The 17500-nt window shown below is 43.1% G+C and overlaps 1 protein-coding gene across 2 annotated transcripts in view; it reads left to right on the top strand.

Moving 5' to 3' along the window:
* Nucleotides 1-17500, top strand: part of LOC135114640 (FAD-dependent oxidoreductase domain-containing protein 2-like) — a 68747-nt gene that overhangs the window by 30454 nt on the left and 20793 nt on the right. The window contains exons 3-4 of one of the 2 annotated variants that reach the window (XM_064030439.1): nt 7586-7640; nt 15663-16053. In XM_064030439.1, the coding sequence (XP_063886509.1) occupies nt 15684-16053 (370 nt within the window). In that variant the 5' untranslated portion in view covers nt 7586-7640; nt 15663-15683. The remainder of the gene's footprint in view (nt 1-7585; nt 7641-15662; nt 16054-17500) is intronic. The other variant, XM_064030438.1, reaches the window with a different exon arrangement.

Here is a 17500-nt window from a genome sequence, read left to right on the forward strand (position 1 = left end):
TTTTTTTTTTCTCCTTCATAGAGACGAGGGAAGAATGAAGGAAAGAAAGTTGATGTAGAGAGATAAGATAAGGGAAAATTACTAAAATGGTAGGAAAGAGAGAGAGAGAGAGAGAGAGAGAGAGAGAGAGAGAGAGAGAGAGAGAGAGAGAGAGAGAGAGAGAGAGAGAGAGAGAGAGAGATGGTCTTATTAGAATCGGCTGAGTGACAGTGGCAGGGATGCGTGGAGGAGCAGGAGCAGATGAAGGTGGAGGGAGGAAGACAGGTGGTTGCAGGGGACGTGTTAAGATGCTATTAATTGGGGCCCTGTGTCCTCACTCACCTGGATGCGCCGAGGTGTGAGTAACAGTACAGGTTAATTGTGTTTCTTTTCTTCGTATCGTTTCTTCGGGTTTTGTTTGCTGAGGTACTGGTTGTCTGAGTGTTGCTTGTGAGATGGTTGTTGTTGTTGTTGTTGTTGTTGTTGTTGTTGTTGTTGTTGTTGTTGTTGTTGTGATCATTGGTGGTGGTGCTGAAATTGTTGCTGCTACTATTACTACTACTACTACTACTAATACTACTACTACTACTACTACTTCTACTACTACTACTACTACTACTACTACTACTGCTACCACCACCACCATCCCCATCACTCTTATTCTTTCTTGTTTCCATCATCTTTTGTTCTTTTTTCCTTTTTCTTACTTTCTTTCCTTCCTTTTCCTTTGTTATTATTGCTATTATTGTCGTCGCTGTTGTTGTTGTTGTTGTTGGTGGTGGTGGTGGTGGTGTTGTTGTTGTTCACTCACCTGTCCGTCGCTTCGTCGCCTAATTGGTAACCATTGTGCAGGTGTTGTTGAAGATTCCGCTCCTTTTTGTACACCAGTGAATTGATTGATCTGTTATTGGCGCTGACTTGGTGACGTACTTCCAACAGCTCCCCCCCTCTCTCTCTCTCTCTCTCTCTCTCTCTCTCTCTCTCTCTCTCTCTCTCTCTGCGGGGAACTGTCCGTAACAGAGAGAAATGCAAGAATCCGAGTGACAGAAAAAAAGGAGAGAAATCATGATCTTTTAGTGTGTTTTCAATGGTGTGTGTGTGTGTGTGTGTGTGTGTGTGAGTGTGTGTGTGTGTGTGTGTGTGTGTGTGTTGATGCTTTTTTTTTTCTCTGTTCCCCTCACTTTTGTCTTCCTTTCTCTCCTGAAGATGCAAGGAGGTCAATTTTTTTATACTTTTTTTTTACTACAGGAAAATGTATCTTTTGTCTCGTTTTTTCGTTTCTTTTTTTCTTTTTTGCTATTTTTTTACTTTCTTTTTTAGTTTGTCATCAATTTTCCTTGTTTTTCGTTTGTTTTCTTCTACTTTTTTTTTACTTTTTCTTTCAGTTTTATCTTGTTCCGTTTTCTTTTGTTTATTTATTTACATTTTTTAATTAGTTTTCCTGCGTTTTCCGTTTTTTTCTCTTTTCCTTCTTTCATTTGTTTTATTTTATTTATTTATTACATTCGCTTTTTCGTCTTTTCATCTTCATTTTTTTAATGAATTTGTATTGTGTTTTCATTTTTTCCTTCGTTTTCTCCTTTCAATTTTTCCTTTTATTACTTTTCCTTTGTTTGGCGCTAATGGTCCTGAATGGGAGCCTTTCTCTTTCCCGCCGTGTGTCCTTCAGTGGCAGTTAGTGAGGGGTAATCAAAGAGGCTGGGAAGGAGCTGAAGTTGTGTTGCTGTTTGTCATCCTTCGTAAGCCTTTGTAATCTCGTGTAATCCTCCTCTTCCATCTCCTTCGTTTCCTCCTTCTCCTCCTCCTGTTTCTCCTTCTCCTCCTCCTTCTCTTTCAAGTACAGCCCTACACACACACACACACACACACACACACACACACAGAGATAGATAAATAAGTAGTTTATTGACCACAGCAAGCAATACAGTAATAATCAATTCATATTATCACATAGTATAGTTTACAAATCTTAGTGTCACGATCATGTAATATGTATTCTCTAACCGTAATCGTTCACACACACACACACACACACACACACACACACACACACACACACACACACACAGAGGTATCCCTGGTCACGCTCCTCACAGTCAAGGGTCACACCGTCAGCCAATCTAGCTTCAGTATTTGAACACAAACAACCAATCCGTGCTCTGAATGACTTTTGGGATGACTACACACGTACTTTCCCCGTTTTCTTTGTTTACTCTCTCTCTCTCTCTCTCTCTCTCTCTCTCTCTCTCTCTCTCTCTCTCTCTCTCTCTCTCTCTCTCTCTCTCTCTCTTTGCGGGAATTGTTCGTAAGTGGGAAGAAATGCAAGAATGTGAGCGAGGGAGAAGACAAGGAAAGAAAACACTCTTGTAATTTGTGTGTAACACTAAGGAAACTGTGTTCATTATAGTAGTTAACTGCAGTAGTGAAGTTGTGCGAGAGGAACTAGCTGTGGAGAGCTCAACTGTAGAGAGATTGTGAAGGTGGTGTTCACATGGTAAGATTGATGGCGTGGCGCTTAGAGTAGATAAGATATAGAGGGATTCTGCTGACTTTGTAGAACGGTGTTCAGTGGTCTCAGAAGAGATTAGATTGTGCCCAGTCTTAGAAAGAAAAATGTAGCAACTCACACTCGGTTTTCTCCATAAACCCAGGACCCTCAAACGCCGACCCTCGTGGTAGTAATTGTTACATTGTGGTTAATTAGCTGTGTAAGTAACTACAGCTTAAAATACACTTAGAATTATTATATGTTTATTGCATTTGCATTCCTATTATTCTTAATGCTTATTAATGCTTAAACCGTTATGTATTTTGGTCATCATATAAGAACATAAGAACATAAGAATTAAGGGAAGCTGCAAGAAGCCAGCAGGCTGACACGTGGCAGTCTGCACTCCATTATCACGTCATCAGTTATCTTCTCATGATGCCTGTGTGTCTTATTTGCATGTGAATGATTTATTGTATTTCAATATTTTTTTTTTTTTTTTTGTGGTAACGTCAAATTAATTGTCACTACAAGTTAACCGCATCAAGCATCGCCCGGGAGCACTCAGCTGAGCAGGGTATTTAATTAAGTACTACTTTCAGAAACGCTGAGCGCTCGCTCAGCAAAGTATTCTTGGGAGAACTCAAGTGCTGCCTACCAGTATGAAAAGAAGCAGAGAGCAAAACATATAGCTATTAAAAAGAAAAAAATACCACTGAAAGCATATAGAAAGTTAAATATAACGTATTAACGATGCAAATGAAAGGAAGTAAGAATTTTAGAGATAAGAAATAGACCGAAATGTGCAGTTTGAAATGATATTTTTTATCTTGACGGTTTGTTTACATTCGTCAGGTATCTTAGCAGGCAGCATGGAAGCACCTCTCAGCAGTACTCTCAAACGGACTCTTGATTGGCCCAAAAACGAAGTTGCCTTGCTTCTCGATATAGTTAAGGAACGAAAAGACATAATTAATGGAAAATATGGGCCAAACCTAACAGAGCAAGACAAGAGAAGTGCATGGGCTGAGAGAGCCACTGTCCTCAACTCAGCCTTCCTCCTGGTTCGAAGGTCGCGGGAGCAAACAGAAAAGAAGTGGCAGAACCTTCTTTGTAAGGGCAAACAAGGCCTTGCAACAAGGAAGAGGACCCAACGCCAGACAGATAAGATTGATTTTTCTCATTCACTGGGACACTAAACACCCTTGATAAGTGTGTGCTTGTGTAGTATTTTTTTATTTATTTTATGTCACGAAGGCTGGTGTTGCAAGGACATCCAAAGTCTGCCCTGTCCCTTGACTAATGGCTTGCTGGGATAAGCCAAGGTCATCGCCACTGTAGAGCTGCATTTTCCCAGTAGCCAAATACCGCAGTGTTGTGGCCACCTTCATTTCCACACTTAATGCCTTGCTCCTGTTGGTCTTGGGTGCGATGGCATCTCACATGGCACACCAGCAATATCCCTCATGGTCCAGCCTGTACCTTTTTACGAGTTCAGCGTCTTCATACACATTTGAAATGTCTTTTCTTGGCCTACAAATCCTTGGCTTCCGTCTCCTCTCTCCTTGTTGTGGTACGTCCATTTTGATTGTGAATACTTAAGTGTTGGAAAAACCAGTTGAGACACCTCATCCACAACTCTTAACTTCGTTGTCCGCTAAGTGTACTTAGGCAGAGTAAGTGTTTTGGATGGTAGGCCTTAAGCATTCCGCCAGTCCTTAAGTGTAACATTTGAAAATTTCGTCTGCTAAGTAGACTTAGCAATACTAAGTATTCTTCGCAGGTAAGGCCCGACCATCACCGAGAGACAGAAAAACCTAAGAAATCTATATTAATCATTTTTCCGTCCATCAGTGTGTGTGTGTGTCTCTCTCTCTCTCTCTCTCTCTCTCTCTCTCTCTCTCTCTCTCTCTCTCTCTCTCTCTCTCTCTCTCTCTCTCTCTCTCTCTCTCTCTCTCTCTCTCTCTCTCTCTCTCTCTCTCTCTCTCTCTCTCTCTCTCTCTCTCTCTCTCTCTCTCTCTCTCTCTCTCTCTCTCTCTCTCTCTCTCTCTCTCTCTCTCTCTCTCTCTCTCTCTCTCTCTCTCTCTCTCTCTCTCTCTCTCTCTCTCTCTCTCTCTCTCTCTCTCTCTCTCTCTCTCTCTCTCTCTCTCTCGTTATGTCACCGCCAGCCGTGAACTACAACAGGATGCTTTGCTCTTTGAAATTCTCCTTGTGTCTCTCTCTTTAATGACGCGACATTTGCTCCCTTTTATCCTGTGACTGAAGCTCTCTCCCTCTCTCCCCCTCTCCACCTGCTTCCCTTGTGCAGAGAAGAATATACTCCTGTTACCCCATCGTCTAAAGGTCTCTTTTTGTGTGTGTCTCTGTTGAATAGCGGCTACATTTGTGTTGGAAGAAGATGAGGAGGTGATTGGGTGGAAACAGATAAACGGGAGGTAAAGGCTAATTGGTGAAGGGATAGGAGGTAATTTCTTCAAGGTAAGTGTTGAGGGTGAAGTGACAAAGGCAATGTGAAGGGATGGGTAGAGAAGGGAAGGGAGGAAAAGAAGGCACGGGAAGGGAAGGAAAAGGAGGGAAGTGACAAGAATAGACATGAAAGAATAAGTAAAACAGCAAAGAAAAAAAGGAAGGGAAAATATGGCAGGGAATGGACAGAAGTAACGCGAAGGAATGATAAGGAAAACAATAAGAAGGAAAACAAAGGGAAAGAATCGAAGAGAAAAGAATAGACGGGAAAGGATAAGGAAACAACGAACAGGAAGGGAAAGAAAGGAAGAGGAGAAACAGAAATGGAAGAAGAGATGAAAAGGAAAAGAACAAGAAGAACAAATGAAAGAGAAAGAAGGTAAGGAAAGAAACAAGGAAAGACAGTAATTAATAAGAAGAAAAAGGGGACTGAAAGGGTGCAGAAGGAACAGGAGGGATAGAAGAGAAAAATATATACCGAGAAGGGAACCAAGAGAATGAAATGATATAGAAAGGACGGGAAGAGGCCAAGAAGGACGGGAGAGGATGAAAAAAGGAAGGAAAGGAATTAGAAAGGACGGGAAAGGATGAGATGTAATGGAATGAGAGATGGTGGAAGGGGAAGGAAGGGGGAGAGAGGGAAAGTGACGGGAGGAGATAGGAAGGGAGGCGAAAAGAGACGAAAAGAATTTAACTATACGACAGAAAGTAATGGAACGTGAATGACCAAGTGTTTGCTCTCTCTCTCTCTCTCTCTCTCTCTCTCTCTCTCTCTCTCTCTCTCTCTCTCTCTCTCTCTCTCTCTCTCTCTCTCTCTCTCTCTCTCTCTCTCTCTCTCTCTCTCTCTCTCTCTCTCATGATTTATTCAGAGAGAGAGAGAGAGAGAGAGAGAGAGAGAGAGAGAGAGAGAGAGAGAGAGAGAGAGAGAGAGAGTGGTGGTAAGGGTCTCTCCTATCACACTCAATTTACTGTTCAAATGATTAATATTTAACTCCACATTCTCGTTTGATGTTTCTCTCTCTCTCTCTCTCTCTCTCTCTCTCTCTCTCTCTCTCTCTCTCTCTCTCTCTCTCTCTCTCTCTCTCTCTCTCTCTCTCTCTCTCTCTCTCTCTCTCTCTCTCTCTCTCTCTCTCGTTTACTTTCACTCTTCCTCCTTCCTGGTGTAGAGAGAGAAGTGTGAAAGTGAGAGAGAGAGAGTGGAAGGCGATGGAGGTGGATAGGAACAAGGAGCTTGTGGAAGGGAGATAGGAGACAGGGGAGAGAAAGGTGCGAGAGGGAGAGAGGAGAGGAGAGGGAGAGGAGAGGGAGAGGAAGAGGAAATAGGAATGACTTTATGTTAGCTTTAATTACCAAAAGGGCTTGCAATAACGAAGATGGAGGAAGAGGAGGAGGAAGAGGAGGAGGAGGAGGAGGAAGAGAAGGAGGCAGGCAGCTCTTCAAAAATGGACAATCGCAAAGAGAATGAGCAAGAAAAGAACGAGGAGGAAGAAGAGGAGGAGGAGGAGGAGGAGGAGTAGGAGGAGGAGGAGGAGAGGAAGGATCCGGAAAAAATGCGTCAGAAGAGGAAGGATTAAGAAGTGAAGAGAGAATAAGTATAAATAAAGAAGAAAGGAGAGGAAAAGTAGAGAAGAAGAAAGAGAAGGAGCAGAGGAGAAGAAGAAGAAGGAAAAAAACACGAGCAAGAAGGAGAACGCGTAGGGGAAGAGGTGAAAAAATACGATAAACGAGAAAACAAGAGAAAGAAGAAGAATTAAGACACAGCAAAGTTCCTCTCCTTCATCCACTCCTACCTCACTCCCTCACTCCTACACACTCATACACACGCCCACTCACTAACACCTACCTTCCTTTCGCTCCCTCCCAACTCTTTCGCTGCCTGCTGTGGGGGATGATGGAGGGGCTGCTGGGGGAGCTGTGACGTCGGCGCTGGTGGTTCCCGAAAATAAAGTCTGGTTCTATTTTTAGCAAGGCAGGGAAGCGAATCCGTGACGGGAGGAGCGTTCTTAGATTGGGTTTTCTGGGGGTTTGACAGCTGCTTTGTGGTCCGCTGGCTCTGTGTGTGTGTGTGTGTGTGTGTGTGTGTGTGTGTGTGTGTGTGTGTGTGTGTTTGTTTGTTTTCTATTATATTTTTTTACTTTTTTCTCTCTTTTCTCTCTCTCTTTGTGTGTGTGTGTGTGTGTGTGTGTGTGTGTGTGTGTGTGTGTCCTATCCCATCCCCCCTTCTACCCTCCCATCACTCTCCCTCCTCTTACATCCTCCCTACTCCTCCTCCTCCTCCTCCTCCTCCTATCACTCCCATCCCCTTCCATCCCTTCATTGCTCCTGTCCTCTCCCATCTCTCCCATCACTTCCATCCCCTTCCATTCTCCCATCGCTCTCCCTCTCCCTTCCATGCTCCCATCACTTCAGTCCCCTTCCATCTTCCCATTACTTCTGTCCCTTTCCATCATTATCATCTCCTGTTCTCCCATCACTCTCATCCTCCCATCCTCCCATCACTTTCTACACTCCCATTTCCCTCCTACACTGCTCCCTCCTCATTCACTTATTCACGCCTCCTCCTCTTCCTCTCCATCCCCATTCCTCCCCTTCCTCTCTTTACTCCCTTTCACAGTGCGCCATCATTTACCATTCATGTATTCTCTCATCAAGGCTCCACCGCTGCCTGCGCTTCGCCACCCACTCACCTGCCCACCAGCTCGTCCAGGTAGCGTGGTATCTCTTTCCTCTTTGACACCCGGCAGAGAAATTACCTTTATTCCGGCTATGTAAATCGTGTTATTGTGTTTTTCTTCTCTGTTTCTTTTCTTCCTTCTTTTTTCTTTTCGTTTCTCGTTTTCTTTGTTCGTTTTAGCATTGCCTTTTGTTTTTGTCGCTTTTTTATTTTTTTTTGTCTTATTTCCTCTCGTTCTTTTTTTTTTTTTTTTTGCTCTTTATTGCATGACTATCTTCTTTTTTTTTCTCCCTTCAGTTCTTTGTCATCGTGTTGCTGTTTTCCTTGTCCCCGTTTTCCTTCCTTCTTTTTTTTTCCTGTTTTCGTAAAGATTTTTTTTTCTTCCTTCGTACTCATCGTGTTATTATTATTTTTTCGTCCTACTCTCTTTTTCTCTCGCTACTCTTGTTCTTATCTTTTTCCTCCTTCTTCGTCTTTCTTCTTATTGTTTTGTCGTCATTTTCTTCCGCTTCCTGTGTCCTTTCTCCTACAGATTTATTATTATTATTATTATTATTTTTCATTCTCCTTCTTTCTTTGATGGTGATTTTTTTTAAAGAAAGGACGCTATGAGCCCCTCCCATTAGCGTGACGGGGATCAGGAGGAGGAGGAGGAGGAGGAGGAGGAGGAGGAGGAGGAGGAGGAAGAGAATAAGGTGACAAAGAGATACATTTTAAGAAACAAGAGATATACATTGCTTTTAAAATCTCATTATTTCAGTAACGATGCCAGTAGCTCACACACACACACACACACACACACACACACACACACACACACACACACACACACACACGCAAGCACGCACGCACGCACGCACAAGAGGGACAGGGTGGGGGGAGATAAGAGGGGACACACTGAACCTTCCATCAATCACCACCATGTTTGCCTCGTTCACGGTAAACTAATAGCATTTAAACCTCCCAGCACTTTCCTTCCACCCCGCCCACAGCCCATACCTCCTCCCTCCCTCCCATGCCAAGTTACGCGCGTGTCTCTCCCATGTGGCAAGTCTCCGTTCCACGTGCTGAAATATTGTTGCCTTGTTAAAATATTCACTTCATGTCGTTTTCTTTCTCATACTGTAATTTTTTTTCTCCCGTGCTAAAATACTCTCCCATGTTGAAATTCCTCTCCCATGCTAAAAATTTCTCTTCCATGCTAAAAAGTAAAGCAAAACTGGGGTGAATATGCCTTAGAGTTTTTATGTATGTGTGTGTGTGTGTGTGTGTGTGTGTGTGTGTGTGTGTGTGGTTCTTTCATTGCCTTTGGATTTGTGTACAGAGGTATCCTTTTCATCTCTCTCTCTCTCTCTCTCTCTCTCTCTCTCTCTCTCTCTCTCTCTCTCTCTCTCTCTCTCTCTCTCTCTCTCTCTCTCTCTCTCTCTCTCTCTCTCTCTCTCTCTCTCTCTCTCTCTCTCTCTCTCTCTCTCTCTCTCTCTCTCTCTCTCTCTCTGATCCCTGCCACTTTCTATATAAACCTCCTCCAAACTTAAATTTACAATCTTCCTCTCCTTTTCAAAACATTCCCTCTCAGTTCAGTTCTACTTCTCCCACACCTCAGAAAAATTCCCACATGAATTATTACCGTGCTATTTTAACCCTCCTTTCTTTACTTCATTCCTTTTTTTTTTCTCTCTCTCTCTCTCTTTTCTTACTTCCATACCTCCATCATCCCTCTCCCTCTGCCTTCCCTCTCCCTCCCCTCTCCTTCAAAACCAGGACGTCAACATGGTGTTATATTAAATCAGGTTAGTGACGTAGAAAGGGGAGGGAAAGAAGGGAGCAGAAGGAGGAAAGAGACGGGAAAGAAATGCAGAGAAATAAAACGAGGGGAAAAAAATGTTGAAATTGAAACAGAGAATTAATAAGATTTTGTGAACGCAGAATTGCAGAGAAGGGAGGGAAGGAAAAAATGAGGGAAGGGAGGAAAGGAGGGAAGGAGTGGAGGTAAAAAAGAGTGGATGGACAGTTTTTTTTTTTTTCTGAAGGAGAGAACCCACACACACTCTTCTGCAGACGTAAACATTAATGGCTGTTTTTGTTTCTTTTTTTTTTCTGCCTGGTGTGACGTATGTGTGTGTGTGTGACGTATGTGTGTGTGTGTGTGTGTGTGTGTGTGTGTGTGTGTGTGTGTGTGTGTGTGTGTGTGTGTGTGTGTCAGTTTTCACAGGGTCATAACCAACAGGCTATATATTCGAGTCATGTCAAGAGCCTCCCCTCCCCTCTGCCCCCCCCTCTCTCTCTCTCTCTCTCTCTCTCTCTCTCTCTCTCTCTCTCTCTGTCTCTCTCTCTCTCGTGCGTGCGTGCGTGTGTGTGTGTGTGTGTGTGTGTGTGTGTGTGTGTGTGTGTGTGTGTGTGTGTGTGTGTGTGTGTGTGTGTGTGTGTATGTAATCCGTACGAGTATATTCCTCACAAATTCATTAAACACACACACACACACACACACACACACACACACACACACACACACACACACACACACACACCTAAAAATAAAACCTCCCTGCTTTCCTCACCTCATTCCGCTTTTACATTCTTCTCTCCTTTCCATTCCTTGCTATTTGGGTCACAAGAGAGCGAGCATTCAATTATTAAACACCACCTGAGGCTCACCGCTCTGCCTCACCACTCAAGCATTACATTTCACAGAACTCCATTAAGACACGTATTCTGAAACGCTTTGCTCTTTCAATATAACTATTCTCAAAGGCCACAGATGATCACCCGGATTCTCAATAGCATTTCATCTGTTAATAATGTAGAAATCTTGTTAATCTGTCACTGCAACCTTAAAAACATCCTTATAAACCCGTGTAACTTCAACTACAGCCTTTGAATGTAGTGGACGTGCGGCGCAGAAATGTTTCAAAGTATTGTCTCTTTTTTTGCAGACAGCGAGGCATCATTCACCTGATTGACTCTTTTTCCGCCTCGATCATTTTGCTCTGATTTAATGGAATGTTGGCCAGGAGGAGAGAAAAAGAAGGTTGATATGAATGAAAGGAAACTGAGATGATTATAGGAGTGATGATATTGCTTTATTTATTTATTTATTTATTTATTTATTTATTTATTTATTTATCTATTTATTTATTTACTTACTTATTGGGGGAAGGGCGCTTTGGTTTTTAATTTATGTGTATTTAATGGTGGTAATCTGGTTATGACGCAAAGTTGAGAGGGAATGTTGCTATGGTGATAAATGATTCGTATACACACACACACACACACACACACATACAATCTCTCTCTCTCTCTCTCTCTCTCTCTCTCTCTCTCTCTCTCTCTCTCTCTCTCTCTCTCTCTCTCTCTCTCTCTCTCTCTCTCTCTCTCTCTCTCTCTCTCTCTCTCTCCGGCACGTTTATATATGTTTTCCTTCCTTTCTTCCATCAATTCCCTCTGTTTTTTTATCTCCTCACTATCTCTCCCTCCTTTCTCTCCTTCCTTATCCGTTTCCAGTTTCTATCCTTTACTTTTTATCCCTCTTTCCTTATATCTCTCTTTGCCATCTCCCTGCTTCGTACCTTCCTCTCTTCTTCCCTCTCCCCTTCCCTCTCCCCTGCCTTCTCTCGCCTGCCCTCTCTCTTTTTTTCCCTCTCCCCTCCCTCCACACCTTTGTCTTTCCTCTTCACCGCACCTTTCTTACCTGTACGCTTACCTGACGGCGATGTGTGTTGGAATCAGGTTACCAGAAATTGGGATGTGTGTTTTTTTAACGTTTTTTTCTCTCATTTTGTGTGGGTGTGTGTGTGTGTGTGTGTGTGTGTGTGTGTGTGTGTGTGCTGTTTTATTTGTTATTTTTATTTTAGTTTTGTGATTGATAGATTTACTTCGTGTGTGCATTATGATACTCTCTCTCTCTCTCTCTCTCTCTCTCTCTCTCTCTCTCTCTCTCTCTCTCTCTCTCTCTCTCTCTCTCTCTCTCTCTCTCTCTCTCTCTCTCTCTCTCTAACTGTGACGAAGAAATAAATTAGAGAAAAAAGGAAAGCAATACAGAAAAGCGATAGAAAAATGAACGAACTTAAAATATAGTAAAAAAAAAAAGTACATCATCATTTAAATTAAACAAAAAAGAAAAAAAGAAAAATATGAGAAAAGTAAAAGGAAAAAAAAAAGCACACCATCATTATCTAGATGAAATGTAAAGAGGAAACAAGTAGATTATTTTTTTTTCCAAAGCACAATATAAAATTCAGGTAGTTAATTTTACGGTAATTTCAGACTGGCGTGGGCGGCGAAGCTTCCTCAAAAAACTGTTGTGATTTTTACTGGAGAGAAAAATAATTCAGTCTGCCCTCGTTTTAAGAGCAGCCGAGCAGAAAACGTGAATCTTTTTAGAGTAATGGGAGGAGGAGGAGGAGGACGAGGAAGAGGAGGAAGAGGAAAAGGAGGAACAAGACGAAGATGATGAGGATGAAAATAGAGAAGACGAGGATAAGGAAAATGAAGACGACGAGGAAGATGAACAAAAAGACGAAGAGGAAGAGGAAGATGATGAACAACAACAACAACAACAACAACAACAACAACAACAACAAAGACGACGACAACAAAGAAGAACGCGACGACGATGAAGGAGGAGAATAAGAAGGAAATGAAGAAGTGAAGGAGGAAGAGGAGGAAGAGGAGGAGGAGGAAGAAGAGGTCGTTCAGGAAAAGAAGCCGGAGAAGAAAAAAGCTGATAAGACAGGAGGAGAAGGAGGAGGAGGAGGAGGAGGAGGAGAAGGAGGGAGCATCTGCCCACACAGGAATGAAGGAATTGTTCGAGAGAGATAAAAGACTGCAGGAATATCAAAGTAGTGGAATATTTTTGAGGGTAACTTTTACATAACTTTTCAAGACACAAGAAAAATAAAGTCCACTTGAGGCGGAGGGAAAAAGTGAAGACTACCTGTACACCTCGCCGGCTGATGAACTTATGAGGAGGAAGGAAGGGGAAGTTGAAGATTCTAAGCGAGGAGGATTTGTTGAGATTTTGAAGTGGGATATATATATATATTTTTTTTTATTTCATCTTTGGAGAGCTGAAGGTGTTAACGATAGAAGGAAAAAAAAAAAAGAGGAGGAGGAGGTGGTGGTGGTGGTGAAGGAGGATGAGGAGGAGGAGGAGGAGGAGGAGGAGGAGGAAAAAAGAAACAAAGAATATAAGGAAAACTGCGTCAACTCCCCAAAACAACAACAACAACAACAACAAGAGCAAAATACAAAGAAGGAAATAAAAAAGAGCAAGAAGAAGAAGAAGAAGAGGAAGAAGAATTATAAAGAAAAAAGAAAAAAAGAAAGGATAAGAAAGAAAAGAAAGAAAAGACAAGAAGAAAGAGAAAAAGAAAAAATAAAGGACAAGAACAAAATTGATAAATGACAAATACGAAGAAGAGAAGAGAGAGAGAGAGAGAGAGAGAGAGAGAGAGAGAGAGAGAGAGAGAGAGAGAGAGAGAGAGAGAGAGAGAGAGAGAGAGAGAGAAAAGTCAATTAAGAGAATGAAAAATGGGACTGACACACACAACACAGCACGATACAAGACACAGTACAAGAACAGCCATCACAGCAGCGCCTGACACACACGCCAAGCACTACACACACATATGAACAGTCCCCTCCACTCACACGTTCATCACTTAGTGCCGCCAATGTGTGAACCGCCCACTGTGAACCTCCTGACTCGACTCGTATCCAGCACACATACAAATACGAGTGAGCGGGAGGGTGATGAAGGTATTGGCTTGATTTGGTTCAGATACGAGGTGACTGTGCCTTGTGTGTCAGCCGGTGAGGTTTAGTTAGTCAGTTAACCCTTTCACTGCTATCTGACACACGCCGGGACATTTAATTTCTCCCACAGCCGCCTCCAAAAAATATTCTACTATCTGTATAGTGGAAAATGTAATCTTTTGAAGAGTTTAATGCTGTACTTTTAATCAATGGTGTAAATTGCTGCATATCGCACTAATCACTATGTCATGCAGTCAGAAAATGTAGGAGTCAGTTAGTAAGACAAATAGATTGATTAAAACCGTCAGTCAGTAAGTGAGCCAGAATATCAAGGCCCCTACACTAGTATTTCCATCAGTGACGGACAAAAACTCCCTTTTGACGCTGGCTTGTAACGCATCGGTGACTGTTAATGTGTGCACAAGGGGAATGTTACGAAATTTAAGCGGAATCACGAAATGCCTCTTAATTTGGGCTCGTAATGACATTTTTTACGTGTTTGTGTAGCTAACGAGGGCTTAATTTGCTGCAGCGGACATTCATTGCTCCATTTATACCGTGCGTGTCCTGAGTGACGACTGCACGAGTTAATTAGAAGCAGTGTAATGGAGTGTTTTGTCCCCACGCGCCGCGGACGAGCTGTAGCAAGTGTTACTTCCTGCCTCACCACATCAGGCGTTCAACTTCTGGCGTCCTGTTCAACTCCTCAAGGGCTCGTAGGAATACAATACAATACAATGCAGTTCTTGGTCAGGACGCGGTACAGTTCTTTAGTCACCGGTCTGCTTCACCACACCAAGAGACCAACCCCTGGCGTACAGTTCAGCTCTTTAACTACTAATAAGAATACGTTACAATACAGTACGGTTCTTTATTCGTATCCGGTATAATTCTTTGGTGACTTAAGCTATCACATGGTAGTAATGAAACCATATATCTTGAATTTAAAAAAAATGCTAAAATACAGAATTACAACGAAATTAATTAGATGCATATATGATACTTGCTTCTCTCCTCGGGTAACGCTAGACAATATTACTAAGAAGAAATCAAACTAATCACCAAAAGATTTCAACTACACTATTTCCCTTGTGTGAGCTTTTTGAATAGCTTTACAAAACACGTAGCTTTAAATCTGCTATAAATTTGTTTAAATAAAAAAAAATGTACTATTATTCGAAATTAAACTCTGAATATACACCACATTTGTAAAATTAACTAACTAACATTACTTGCTATTTCCTCCCATCATGCTGCCAACTTCCCGGTGTCCTGAGTCACTGGGGGAGTCTTTTACGAGTCCTACAGTCATTTGCAAGGTCCTGTGTGTGTCCTGTGGCGGGGGAGGAGGGGAGCAGACGGGGCTGGGGAGTGGGGAGCGGGAGGTGGGGAGTGGGAGACAAGGGTGGGGAGTGGGAGACGGGGGTGTGGAGTGGGGCTCAAAAGGTGGGGAGTGGGAAGCGGGGAGTAGGGAGTGGACGCCGCGAATGGTTGGTTGGCTCACCGCAAATTGATTTACTGAAAAGGGGATGGCGGGGACAGTAGAGTTAACTCGTGTTTGGCCGCCAGCCTCCCGCCGCCTGCTATTGACACCTTCCTCCATTTGCTTCCATTCGTTCATCTGTTGTTTCTATTCTTTCTTTGATTTGTTCATCTTTTTTTGTTTGATTCGTTCGTTCTTTCCTTCTTTCGTTCGTTCGTTCGTTCATTCTTTCTTGCGTATTTTCTTTCGTTCGTTCTTCGTAGTGTTGTTTCGTTCGTTCATTCTTTCGTTTGTTCATTAGTTCCTTCTTTCTTTCTTTCGTTCGTTCTTTCTTTCTTTCGCTTTTTTTTATTTATTTCCTTCGATCTTTCTTCCTTTCTTTCTTTCTTTCTTCCAGCAGTTCAGTTATTCTCTTCTAAACTTAGCCACATGAACAGATCCACTTTACCTTCGCCTGATTCCATTTTCCTCACTCCACTTAATCTCTCTCTCTCTCTCTCTCTCTCTCTCTCTCTCTCTCTCTCTCTCTCTCTCTCTCTCTCTCTCTCTCTCTCTCTCTCTCCTTTGACGCTTATTTTTGGCCTTTTCTCTCTTTTTCTCATTAACTCACCTGTTTGTTTCTCCCCAGGTGTGTTTCTCGTCCGGTCCTCTCTCTCTCTCTCTCTCTCTCTCTCTCTCTCTCTCTCTCTCTCTCTCTCTCTCTCTCTCTCTCTCTCTCTCTCTCTCTCTCTCTCTCTCTCTCTCTCTCTCTCTCTCTCTCTCTCTCTCTCTCTCTCTCTCTCTCTCTCTCATTACCTCACCTGTTTGTTTCTCCCCAGGTGTGTTCCCCGTCCGCCGTGATGGTTCGTGGGCGACGCACCTCTGCTGACACGGGTTGCTGCCGCTGGTCCCTCCTCCCCCTCCTGCTCCTCCCGCTGCTGTCTCTCTCTCCCTGTCTGGCCGTCACCAACACCACCTCCACCTCCTCCTCCTCCTCATCCCAATCTGACTCCTCCGACTCCTCCTCCTCCTCCTCGTCCACTTCCTGTTCCTCACCTAAATCGTCTTCTTTCTCGCCTACGTCGTCATCCTCGTGCTCCTTATCGTCTCTGCCCACTGTGAGCCATGACTATTGCGTCATAGGAGCGGGACCAGCCGGGCTACAGATGGGGTACTTTCTGCACACCGCTGGGAGGGACTACCTTATCTTCGAACGTGCCAATCATTCAGGTGAGAGAAATTAAGTGTTGTTATACTGAAACGGTCATATTGTCAGTTCACATCCATGGTGCTGTAAAGAGAGGTTGTTTGCAAAGAGACACGGTAGATAGAGAGATAGATAGATAGATTGATTGATTGATAGGTAGATTGGCAGATAGGTAGATAGTTAGATAGACAGAGAAACAGATGGACAGAAATACAGAGATAGACAGATGGACAGGTAGACAGATAAACAGATAAACAGGTAGAAAGACAGACAGGCTAAAAAAAACAGACAGATAGGCAGACAAAGAGAAACAGAGATAAATAGATAAACAAACAGACAGACAGAATTATAGACGGAAAGATAGATATATAGATAGATAAATAGACAAATAATTCATACGTGGAGATTAAACATACTGATATATAACGAGGTCCCTTAATCGAGAAACTCATTAATTGACTTTTAAGTGCTGGATATATAAAAAAAAATGCAGGACCGATAAATAGACTCATTAGATGAAAGAGCGAGAGCAGAGAGAGAGAGAGAGAGAGAGAGAGAGAGAGAGAGAGAGAGAGAGAGAGAGAGAGAGAGAGTGAATGAGTGAGTGATTAAATGCAAAACTATTAATGAAGTCAGCACATTTCTGTCGTTCACACTGAGATACTGAAAATAAAAAGAAGCTCTAAAATCCAAAATACTAAAGCTTAATGGATTATGTTAAAAATAAAATCTATAAAATTCATTTGGGGATGGAAGGAAAAGCAGGAGGAGGAGGAGGAGGAGGAGGAACGGAGGGAGGGAGGGAGGGAGGGAAGGAATGATGAAAACTTTGTGGAAAAACCTACCCAGCAGATTGAAAGGAGGGGACGCGAAAGGGGTGACGGAGAGGAGAGGGGGAAGTGATTAGGAACAAATGGGGGGGTCAGGAAGATGGGGAGTAAGTAGATGGGGGTTGGATGGAAGTGTCAGGGCAAGGGACGTAAGAATGAGTGGGGAGTGAATGGGAGAATGTGATGGGGAGGTGTGGGAGGTTGGATGGGTAGTGTGCATGGGAGTGTCAGGGGAGGGGAGGTAAGAATGAGTGAGAAGTGGGAGTGTGGTGGATGGGGAGATGAGGATGGGGAGATGAGGATGGGAGGGTGGGTGGATGGGAGGGTTGGTGGGATGGGAAGGTAGGAAAAAATGTGTTAGTTGTTAATGAGAGAAGTGGAGACCGCTGTTTGAACTCTCTCTCTCTCTCTCTCTCTCTCTCTCTCTCTCTCTCTCTCTCTCTCTCTCTCTCTCTCTCTCTCTCTCTCTCTCTCTCTCTCTCTCTCTCTCTCTCTCTCTCTCTCTCTCCCCTCTCTCTCTTTCTCTTTTCACACACACACACACACACACACACACACACACACACACACACACACACACACACACACACACTTCCATAAGACTGCACGCCCGGAACCTCTTATCTGACACACCCAAGAC

Source organism: Scylla paramamosain, chromosome 28, assembly GCF_035594125.1.
Source record: "Scylla paramamosain isolate STU-SP2022 chromosome 28, ASM3559412v1, whole genome shotgun sequence".
Lineage (NCBI taxonomy): Eukaryota > Metazoa > Arthropoda > Malacostraca > Decapoda > Portunidae > Scylla > Scylla paramamosain.